This window comes from Puma concolor, chromosome E2 (assembly GCF_028749965.1).
Source record: "Puma concolor isolate L17-30 chromosome E2, mPumCon1.1.hap2, whole genome shotgun sequence".
NCBI classification, from domain to species: domain Eukaryota; kingdom Metazoa; phylum Chordata; class Mammalia; order Carnivora; family Felidae; genus Puma; species Puma concolor.
In genome coordinates, this window is record NC_141681.1 from 59217780 (window position 1) to 59228772 (window position 10993).

At 50.0% G+C, this 10993-nt stretch overlaps 1 protein-coding gene across 3 annotated transcripts; it reads right to left on the reverse strand.

Moving 5' to 3' along the window:
* Positions 1 to 468: 468 nt before the first annotated feature.
* On the reverse strand, positions 469 to 8119 carry LAIR1 (leukocyte associated immunoglobulin like receptor 1). 3 transcript variants are annotated; one of them, XM_086690668.1, is made up of 10 exons: positions 7969 to 8119; positions 7550 to 7585; positions 4905 to 5177; positions 4696 to 4746; positions 2533 to 2571; positions 2133 to 2243; positions 1993 to 2035; positions 1866 to 1903; positions 1647 to 1699; positions 469 to 1114 (listed from the first exon to the last, which is right to left on the reverse strand). In XM_086690668.1, exons 1-10 carry the CDS (start codon positions 8000 to 8002, stop codon positions 968 to 970), a joined length of 825 nt encoding a protein of 274 aa, XP_086546794.1. In that variant the 5' UTR covers positions 8003 to 8119; the 3' UTR covers positions 469 to 967. The 3 variants fall into 3 exon arrangements, with proteins under 3 accessions (XP_086546794.1, XP_086546793.1, XP_086546795.1); XM_086690667.1 differs by having other exon boundaries at positions 7550 to 7668; positions 7969 to 8111; XM_086690669.1 differs by lacking the exon at positions 4696 to 4746 and having other exon boundaries at positions 7550 to 7668; positions 7969 to 8112.
* Between the last annotated feature and the right edge of the window lie 2874 nt (positions 8120 to 10993).

Here is a 10993-nt window from a genome sequence, read left to right on the forward strand (position 1 = left end):
GGCTGTGTGTACTTGTGTGTGTGTGTGTGTGCACGTGGGTGCATTCGTGGGCATGTACGTGTGTGCATGTGTGCGTGTCCCTGTGTAAGTGGGTGCATGTGTGTGTCTGTGTGTATGTGTGTGTGGGGGGTGTCTGTGTGTACTTGTGTGCGTGTGTGTGTGCACATGTGTATATGGGTGCATTCATGGGCATGTGCATGTGGGGGGGGCTGTGTGTACTTGTGTGTGTGTGTGTGTGTGTGTGTGTGTGTGTACGTGGGTGCATTCATGGGCACGTGCATGTGGGGGGGTGGGGCTGTATCATCCGCACTTTTATTCAGGCACACGTCCCCTCAGATGTCTCCCTCATTCCTCCGTGGGAGACTCAGTTCAGAAAACACGGATTCACCCTTTGTCTTGTTTCCTGCTCTCAGCTGGGGGCAGACACTAGGACCAAGTTACCGTGAGTCCTGCTTCCTCACGCGGGGCTGCTGCAGGCTGGGCCCGTGAAAACATTTATTGGCGAACAAAATGAAGCATGATCCAGAAAACAGGGTCTCAGCGATCAGCTGCCCAAGTATAGCCCGGGTTCAGGGCCAACTACTGAACTCTGGAAGACGAGTAAATCAGAGCCTCTGGGGGCAGGTGGGGACACACAGGACACATCTGGAATCACCTGTGGGTGACCGTGGGACCATAGCTGAGTCTCCGGAAACTGCCAGGGGTCTGTAGCTCTGGGTGTTTGTAAATGAAGTGCTCCACATTCTCTGTGAGCATCTAGTTGGTTTTCGGAGGGACCACGTGGTTAATGAACCTCCTAGACGCTGATTAGGAGTCTCCTGAGTGCACCTCTGGCCTCCGGGAGAGCTGACCGCATGGCTTTCCAGAAAGGGATGATTCTGTAGGGAAGCCCTCCAAATGGCCGCCTCATGCTTCTGCAGGAGTGACTTCCCGTGTCTCTAGGAGCAGAGGCCAGGTGGGTCCGGAGTCAGGGTCTGGCCAGGGATGCATACGTGCTGGACTCAGCCGTGGGCTCCGTGGGCCGTGGGAACGTGCCTCGGGCTGTCCTCTGTGCGAGGATCTGGTGGTCTAACTGAGCGTACGTCACGTCCTGGGGGCTTCCTGCAGGCGGGTCCTGAGACAGCGAGACCTGGGGTGAGTTAGGGCGGCCGGGCCGGTGGGAAGGGGAGCCTAGTGGCCAGCCTCCAGGTGACCCCCGTGACCCTACCTCCTGGGGTCACCACTGTGCAGTGCCCTCCCACTTAGAATCAGGGCTGGCCTGTGTGAGCGGTAGAATATGACAGAGTGAGACCATGCCACCTCCAAGGGGAGGCCTCAAAAGATAATGTGACCAGGGGTGCCTGGGGGGCTCAGTCGGTTGAGCTTCTGACTTCGGCTCGGGTCATGATCTCACAGTTCGTGAGTTCGAGCCCCGCGTCGGGCTCCGTGCTGACAGCTCGGAGCCTGGAGCCTGCTTCGGATTCTGTGTCTCCCCCTCTCTCTGCCCCTCCCCTGCTCATGCTCTGTGTCTCTCTGTCTCTCAATAATAAATAAATGTGAAAATAAGTAAATAAATAAAAGGTAAAAAAAGAAAGGTACTGTGACCAAACTGTTGACCGAGCTGCTAAAATTGGGGTTGTAGGTAGGTATTGGATACAAGGACTTACCGAGCTGGGCGCTTCCCTGTCCTTCTCAGGAAGTCTGCCGACTGTTGCCACATCTGGAGGGGAGAGGACAAGGGGTCAGGTCTCTGGGGTGGGTTTCGGAAGGCCAATTTGCCTGAAAACCCACAGCTTCGAATTTCACCATGCACTCCATCTAGAACATCCTGGAATGTTCTTAAACGTTCCCTCTCCCTGGCCGGTCCCTCCTCCTCGTCCTTTTACCTGGTGTCCTCTGGGGAAGGTCAACAGCTGGGCTGACCCTGTGGGGGGGAAAGTACAGTGAGCACTGGGGGGCCCCCTGGAGGCAGGGGCCTGGGAGGGGGGCCGGGGTTAGTCTCAGGGGCCTCACCTCTCCTGGGGCCTCTGCTCCTCATCTTGGCTGCCGGGGAGCCCTGTGGACAGTCAGGGGTGTGAATTAAGAAGAGAGGACTTCTTCCCCAACACCCCAAACAGCCTCCCCAGGCCACCCCACCTCTCCCTGAGACCTACTGTGTTTTTTCCGACGCTGACAATGGAGGAAGGCGAGAACCAGGAGGAGGAGACAAAGGAACAAGGCCACAGAGACCCCAACGAAAATATACACATGCTCTGTCGACAGGTCTGGGGAACAGGGAAGGTGGAACCAGATTATCAGCAGCGTGCATTTATGGAGCACCTACTGCATACCCCATGTTTGCTGGGGGCTTGTCACGTGCACACCTATGTACAAAAGGTCTCCAATTCATAACAGTTCTGTGACATAGGAAGCATTATTACAAAACCAGGGTCCTGAGTGCTCAGGTCCTCTGTCCACAGGGCACTGGCAGGCCTGGAATACGTCCAACACCAAAGCACATTCTTTCCCCAAGAAGCACACACCGGGTCCTGCTCCTCTGCCCCCCTCACTCACCTGGGCTGTCACTGTCATCCCCACGCATCTGTGTGTCCCCTAGGAAGGAGGAATCGAGCACACGGTCAGAGGCCTAAGCTGGACAGAGAAGGCCGAGTCCTCCTGACCCACCCCCCAACGAGGGCGCTCCTCTGGAACGAACCCATGGAACTTTCCATGGGGATGGGAATGCCCTACATCCGTGCTGTCCAGTGTGATACCCTCACAGGACTATTTGCACTGACATCCAAGTTAAATAAATAAAAGCCAGATTCCCAGCTGCTCTGGCTACCGTTCCAGGGGCTCAGTGGCCACACCCGGCTAATGACACTTTGCCGGAGGGTGCAGACACGAGGCATGGCCTTCCCGCCGTGGGCTCTGTGGGACAGTGCTCTCCTGGCTCCCCACCCTTCTGTTTCTCACAGCAGCCCCCATGGGGGTGGCACCTTCCTCCTGGGAGTGAAGAGACCGAGTCTCCGCGTCCTGATGTCCCCTGAGGCCCGTCCATCCAGCACCAGCAAGGCCTGGGTTTGGTGCATGAGCTGTATGTCCTGCTGGGCTCATCCTGGCTGAGGGTGGAGCCCCTGTGTCCCCTCTTCTGGACAGTGCCCCCTCCCTCCCGCTGTCCTGGAGGCTGAGTCCTCAACTTCCACTCCTGGAGCTTCCCTCCCTGAACACTCTGTCCTGGGTCCGTGATCTAGGACCCCACCTGCTCTAATATATAATAAATACAAATATACATTTTAAAGCCTGTGTTTTAACTTATATAGGTATCATTTAATTGCTATAAATAATTGTGATTATATATCATTTAAAATTACTTAGAACATGTGAGATATATGACTTATATCTCAATTATACAGATTTATTATTAGATGACACCTATTTATGTTGAGATTTACATATATAAATCATAGAATATATAACACATAATATATGACATTATATAATATATAATACTGTATACTATATTAATATGTAATGATTAATTCATGTATTTTATAATTGTAATTATATTCCTTGTGTTTAATATATGTTAGAACTATATTCCAATATATTTAGATGTATAGGTCTGAAATTTTATATTGTAAGTTGTATGTTTATATTTATATAGAGAGATATAAATACTTTATAAATATAAATACATTATATATAGCAATACATTATACTTAAATATAGATACATTGTATATGGTACATTATACTTAAATATAGATACGTTATATATGATAGACACATACTAAATGCATTAAGTATAATGTATATAATGTACATATACACATTTCCATTCCTCATTCTGGTTAACTTTCCCCACTGAGGTTGGGAGGGCAGGGACCCTTTCTCCTCGTCGCTCGGCATGCGTCCAGCGCTCAGCAGGTGGGTGTCAGGTGCACACTTAACCAGAAGGAACTACTTCCTCAATGTAACAAGACCAGCACGTCCCCAGCCTGTCTGGTTCGCCAGGCCTTGACCTAAGCGCGTGCGCTGTGCACACAAAGCCCTCTATCCCCGAAACCGCGCTCCCGCGTCCGTGCCTTTATTGCCCTTTTTTTGCACACGAGGAAACTGTGACGCGCACGGTTTGGGGTATTCACCGCGGGCGTGGGACTGGGCTCTCAGCCCTGATCCCCGCACGGTGGATCTTCAGTCTTCAGGGCAAGAGATGGGAGAGAGGGGCGATGTGCGATGCCCTGTGCGATGTAGGATTCTCGGGGTCTCTCTTCCTCTGTGACCTAACGCCACTCTTGTGACCTAATGCGGAGCCCCATTCTCTCCAGCAGCGACCGAGTTTGGAAGACGAGCGGTCAGTCCCTCTGCCCCTCCGGACCACTGTCCCTTGCAAAGCTGCCAAAGGTCGAACTCTGCCCCGAAGGGGGTCCCCCCACCCCTAGCCTTGGGCTGGTTCCAGCCCTTCAGGGCCTTCTGCTTTGGGGCATGAAACTGCTTTGCTTTGTACACTAAACGAGTGGGGGACTCTCAGGTCAGGGGGATGCCTCCCACCCGCCGCTTTCATAGGCCCCTGGCACAGAGAAAGTTCAACCAGTTAGTGTCCCGGTGCCCTGCAGGGGGCACTGTGGTCTTACCAGTCCCTCATCCAAGCCCGGCGCCGCGGCCCGGCGCAGAGCTCCGCCCGCCCCGTCACCACCCCGCCCCGCCCTCCCCGAGGTCCTGCAAGGTCACTCACCAGGTGAGCTGTAGGTCTGTGGTGGCGGGGAGCTGACGTTTCCAGGGGTCTCTGTGAGCAGGGCAGGGGAAGGACCCAAGCTCTGTGGAGGCCCCAGGGTCTGTCCCGCCCAGCCCGCCCCCTCTGTACCCTGAGCATCCATCTGAGGGCCCCATCTGGCCGTCACTCGGTCCCAGAGAAACCCGAGGGCCGAGCGGAGACCTTCTCACCTGTCACCACCAGCACCAGCTCCGCGCTGCGGTCAGACCAGGTGCCGTCTTTATGATAGACGCAGTGGTACTTCCCCTCATGCGCGATGATGTCGAATCTGGCCTCCGTCTCGCCCGGCGGTGCCTCCATCACATCTGGTTTCAAGGCATTCCCCTCCTTCTCCAGGCGGAACGCATCAAACCCGCCAGGGCTCCGGCACACGATGGTCACACGCTGCCCCAGGGCGACCAGAGGGGCCGGTTCAGCACAGATGGAGGGCCTGCGCAGGGTCCCTTGCGAGGAAACAGAGCGGGCTCTCAGGGTCTACTTGTGGGGAACTCACACTAACACGCAATTAATTCACCCCTGTGACACGCTCAGGTCACTCTCAAGCAAAGTCACAGAGTTGCGCAAACGTCAATCACAGTCCTTTGGAACATTACCACCCTCCTCGTCCTGACTGTGTTCCCCTGTCCCCACACACCACACGGTCATCCTTCTCTGCTGTTTCCATCCCAGCCCCCTGGGTCCCCCCAGAAAGTGGCCGTGGGCAGGAAGGGAGCTGCAGTTTGTGGCAGACGCATCTGGCCTCCCAGCCTGCTCTGATATATAGTATGTAAACTATAAATATAATACATTTATATAATAAATATAAAAATTTATATAATAAAATCAAATACACATTTTAAACTCTGTGTTTTAACTTACATATGTATATATACAATTATACATGTATACAGGTATATGTATGTATGTATTAATCGATAATTTAATGTATAATTTAACCGATATAAATAATTGTAATTGTAATTTAAAATTACTTATTATAGGTAAGCTACATATATGATTTATATCTCAATTATACATATTTACTATTAGATGGCATGTGTTTATTTTAAAAAATTTTTAATGTTTATTTTTGAGAGACAGAGACAGAGCATGAGCGGGGAAGGGGCAGAGAGAGAGGGAGACACAGAATCTGAAACAGGCTCCAGGCTCCGAGCTGTCAGCACAGAGCCCGACGTGGGGCTCGAACCCACGGACCGTGAGATCATGACCTGAGCCGAAGTCGGACGCTTAACCGACTGAGCCACCCAGGCGCCCTACAATGTATTTATGTTGACACTTACATATATAAATTATAGCAATACATAACATGTAATACAATGTATGACATTATATAATATGTAATGCTGTATACTATATCCATATGTAATAATAATTCATGCATTTTATTATACCAACTATATTGTGTATTTAATATAAAGGTAAATATATATCCTAATATATTTAAATTTATAGATCTGAAATTTTACATTTTGCATCATTAGTTGTATGTTTATATTTATGTATAGATATATAAATACATTAGACTTGAATATATCTACATATGTCATATATATAAACATAAAAATATATGTCTATACATATATCTGTATATATACACGATGCAAGCCTTCTGTGGAGCTTGTGTCTGGGTTTCCTCTGTGTTTTCTACCCTCATCTAAGCCTAATTTCTGCTTCCATGTTGTTAAGGTTCTTGAAAAACCTCATCTGCCTCAACTAGGCTGGAGGCAGGAGAAGGCGAGTTTGCAGCCCTGAAACAGGAAGGTGACATTAAAGTTACAAAACCCCTCAAAGAGGCAGGAGCTGAGGGAGGTTTATTTGCTCATTTAACTGCCTTTACTTTCTTTCTTCCTTCCTTTCTTTTCTTTTCTTTCTTTCTTTCTTTCCTACTTTCTCTTTCTCTCTCTCTTTTCTTTCTTTCTTTCTTTCTTTCTTTCTTTCTTTCTTTCTTTCTTTTCTTCCTTCCTTCCTTCCTTCCTTTCTTCTTTTCTTTCTTTCTTTCTTTCCTACTTTCTCTTTCTCTCTCTCCTTTCTTTCTTTCTTTCTTTCTTTCTTTCTTTCTTTCTTTCTTTCTTTCCTCTCTCTCTCTCCCTCTCTCTCCCTCCCTCCCTCCCTCTCTTTCTTTCTTTCCTACTTTCTTTCTCTTTCTCTCTCTCTCTTTTCTTTCTTTCTTTCTTCTTTCTTTCCTCTCTCTCTCTCTCTCTCTCTCCCTCTCTCTCCCTCCCTCCCTCCCTTCTACGATACCTATCCATGGACACATGCCCTCCATGTGCCACTGGTTCCACAAACATGAGAGACACATGATCCCTGCCCTCTCAGGGCAGGACGTACAGAGACACTGATCAAATACTTGTCCGCATTTCACCCCGAAATAAAAAAAACATATATACGAAAGACAAATTCCAAAAATGTAAGTGAAACTTAAAAATTACCATGTCAAATCCTATCACTGGGTGATGTGTTGTCTATCGAGGGTGAAGGAGTTGGAATCAAGCATGGGGTCTGGGACTCTGCCCTTGGTGGCCGTCTTGTTCTCTGCCCAGGGGATGCTGAGGGGGGTCTGGGCTGGTGTGGGGGAGCCTGTGGGCTCAGCCTGGTCCTGCAGGGTTTGAATGGTTTGCGGCGGGGAGTGGTTGGGGGGGGGGGGTCTGTCAGGAGCACAGGTGGAGAATAGAGAGAGACCTGGCAAGGGTCATACGTTTGGGGTTGCTTGCAGTTCAGGATAAGTCTCAGGGCCTCTGCTCGTGTCCTACCAGGGTCAGCACCCTCAGTCTAGAGCTGCCTTTTGGGGTGCAGAGGAGACGGGGAGCAGACTCACCTTCCTGAGTGAGGTGCACCCAGCCCAGGCAGAGCGCTGGAAGACAGGTTTGGTGAGAGAGATGCCCGCCCCTGGTTTCCTCGGGGGGGGGGGGGGGCGATGCCATCCTTCTTCTTGCTCTGAAATAGTCTCGAGACAAGCCCCAGTTCCCCTCTTCTCTCCCCCAGCTGCTCTTGAGTCCGAATTTATCTCCACACCCGGGAACCCGTTTCTACGACTGAGCCTGCGTGGTCTGACTTAGGTCGGGGCAAGAGCAGGGGGTGTAGACCCCGGGGGGATCCACTTTGCTCCCCCAGAGTCCCACAGTCTTCTGGACAGGAGTGAGGACTGGGAAGGGAAGCAGACCCCCTCCCCCAGGCTCCGCCCCCCCCCCCCCTTCCTCTGTCCCTCCAACCCTTTGCCTACATTCCAGGACTCACCGAGGGCCAGGAAGGTGGTGGAACGGGGACACATGTCCAGACCCCTGTGGCCTGCACCGTCCTGGGGCCTGTGGGTTGAAGGACGGAGTCTGACGCTGACAAGGGGACAGGATGTGTCAGCTGGGGCACGTCTTGGGGTTTCTACATCAACAGTCTCCCACAAAGGGGAAGAATGCTCGCATGTCCTTCCCACTCTTCCCACCAATGAGACAGAACGAGGGCCTGGGCCTCCTAAAGATGATTCTCCCCTGCTCTGCTCGGATGAGGGCTGACCTCCTCCCCAGATGAACCCCTGGGGTGAGAACGTGATCCTCGAGCTCTGGGACAAGGCAGAGTGTGGATCTGTGCGACAGGCCGACCCGAGTCCCCGGGCCGGAGCCACAGAATACCCATGTGTTCTCGGGCCAAGTTACACCACTGCATGACATTTCCTCATCTGTGAAATGGGAAGCTGGAAATCCTCTCCGAGTATTTAATATTGTGGCATCGGTTACATTCTCAGTCAGGGGTTGGGAACTTTACAAATATCCTGTTGACACGAGTTCTCTTCCCCATCTTCCCCCCAGTGTCTCTGGAACCAGGGACAGGTAGGGCGCCCATCCGTGCGTGGAAAATGCAGAAGGGTTGGAATCAATCCAGAGGCAGACCTCAGGCTTGGGGCTGTGGCCGGGGAGAGGGTGGGGGTGGGGGATCGAGTTTGGCTTAAGATAATCTAGCACTCCCATTGGCAGTCATTGGGGCAGAGTGGGGGGTCCGTGACCAGGTGTAGCCAATGCTACTTAAAGGAGAGGATATCATGGGGCTCCTGGGTTAAGCATCTGACTTTGGCTGGGGTCGTGCTCTCGCGGTTTGTGGGTTCAGGCCCCGCGTGGGGGCTCTGTGCTGAAGCCTGCTTCAGATTCTGTGACTCCCTCTCTGTGCCCCTCCCTTGCTTGCTCTCTCTCTCTCTCTCTCTCTCTCTCTCCAAAAAAATAAATAAAAATAATTAAAAAATAAATAAAGGAGAATATATCACAATATCTGGGAATCCTATTTCTCCCTTAATAATAGAGGGTCTCATGAGACCTTTTTCCCCTTTACTCCTGTCCTTCACTGACAACCATATCATGATGATGTGATAGATGGAGCCACAGCAGCCACCTCACAACCATGAGGCAACAAGCTTGGACACAACACAGAAACAACTTGGACAGAAGCACACGAGATCTAGGATCCTCTGCCCTAGATCCCTGAGTTGCTAAACTAACCCTAAATTTGCCTAGCCCCAGAATTCTTAATAAGTAAACAGCAAATATCCTAGAGTTTCCATCAAAATGTCAGACTAAGTCTATGGACCAACGTTTCGTCTTAAAATAGAATAATTATTTTTAAAAGCCTAAAATTGCATAATACAATATCTTAAGAATCTTCCTAAATGCCTTAAGGAAATGAAAATGATGTGGAGGCCAGGCAGTCAGAAACTAAAGGGAGGTGGGATTCCCCAGAGTTAGGTTGTCACTTTGACGGTATCTCCATGGCCTTGCAGACCATGGGGTCACCCCATTCGAGGAGTCTAGGGAGACTCTCCCTTTGCTAAGCCAGAGTCCAAAAACTTCCACTTGGTCACAAGAGTGCAGTGAAATCACACACCCATTTCTGAGGGCCGCTGAGAATACGTTTTTTTTTTTTTTAATCTTTTTGAACATTTCTTTATTTTTGAGAGACAGACAGAGCATGAGCGGCGGAGGGCCAGAGAGAGGGAGACACAGAATCCAAAGCAGGCTCCAGTCTCTGATCTGTCAGCACAGAGCCCGACGTGGGGCTCGAACTCACGGACCACGAGATCGTGACCTGAGCTGAAGTCGGCCGCTTAACCGACTGAGCCACCCAGGCGCCCCTCTTTCTGTCTTTTAAATACAAAGAAGAGTTTCTGTTTTCCTGGTTGGATCCTAATTCAGACTTTCAACATACCTGCACTGCAAATACCCAGGGAGGATGTGGGAGTGGGTTGTCTACTTAGAATAGGAACGGCTCTAAGTATCAATACCTATAGGCCTCTCCGAAGGCTGAGGTCAGAGGGTCCATCAGATTGGCCATTCTGGGTCTGTTGTTTGTTTGTTTGTTTTTAATGTTTATTTATTTTTGAGACAGAGAGAGACAGAGCATGAACAGGGGAGGGTCAGAGAGAGGGAGACACAGAATCTGAAACAGGCTCCAGGCTCCGAGCTGTCAGCACAGAGCCCGATGCAGGGCTCGAACTCACGGACCGTGAGATCATGACCTGGCTGAAGTCGGACGCTTAACCGACTGAGCCACCCAGGCGCCCCTGTTTGTTTGTTTTAATGGAAGATGATGCATAGCTATCATCCCTCAATGCTCTCAGGAAGCCCCTCAACCTTTGTATTCTTCTAAGATTTTGACCCCCAACTGGAGAATATTTATGTCAAGGCTCACTTCAGGATAAGCACAGCACATCTTCCGACAGAATCCTCCCTTGGACCCTCCCACGGTACCGATTGACCTTTCCTTTAATAGATTCAGATATATACACAACCTTTGTAAATTAAACATAAACTGGGAGCTTGCAAAGGCAAAAGTCCACAGAAATACAACGACATAAGATGCAACACGAAATGTGATTGAAAGAGGAGTTCTGTTTAAAAAGAAAGAGAGAAGAATTCTGTGAAAAACCAGAGTGGAAATGGTGGTTAGCTGCTGTTGGGGGCGAGGACATTGGTGGAGAAGTTGTTTAAGGGTGTATACTTGTATGAGTAGATAAATGAACCCTGGAGGCCTAGCACAGGACAGCGATTAGAGGCAACACCATTGTATTCTAAATGTTCTAAATACAATTCTAAATTGTATTCTAAACCTGCTGAGAGACTAGATCTGTTTGCCCCACAAGAGGAAATAAATGGTAAGTATGTAACAAAGGGCTAGTTAGCTACCACTGCAATGTATCAAATCAACCCCTTGTTCGCCTTCAATTCACACAATGTTGCTCAGCAATTGCACCTCAATTTCAAAAAAAAATGCATGGGATGTG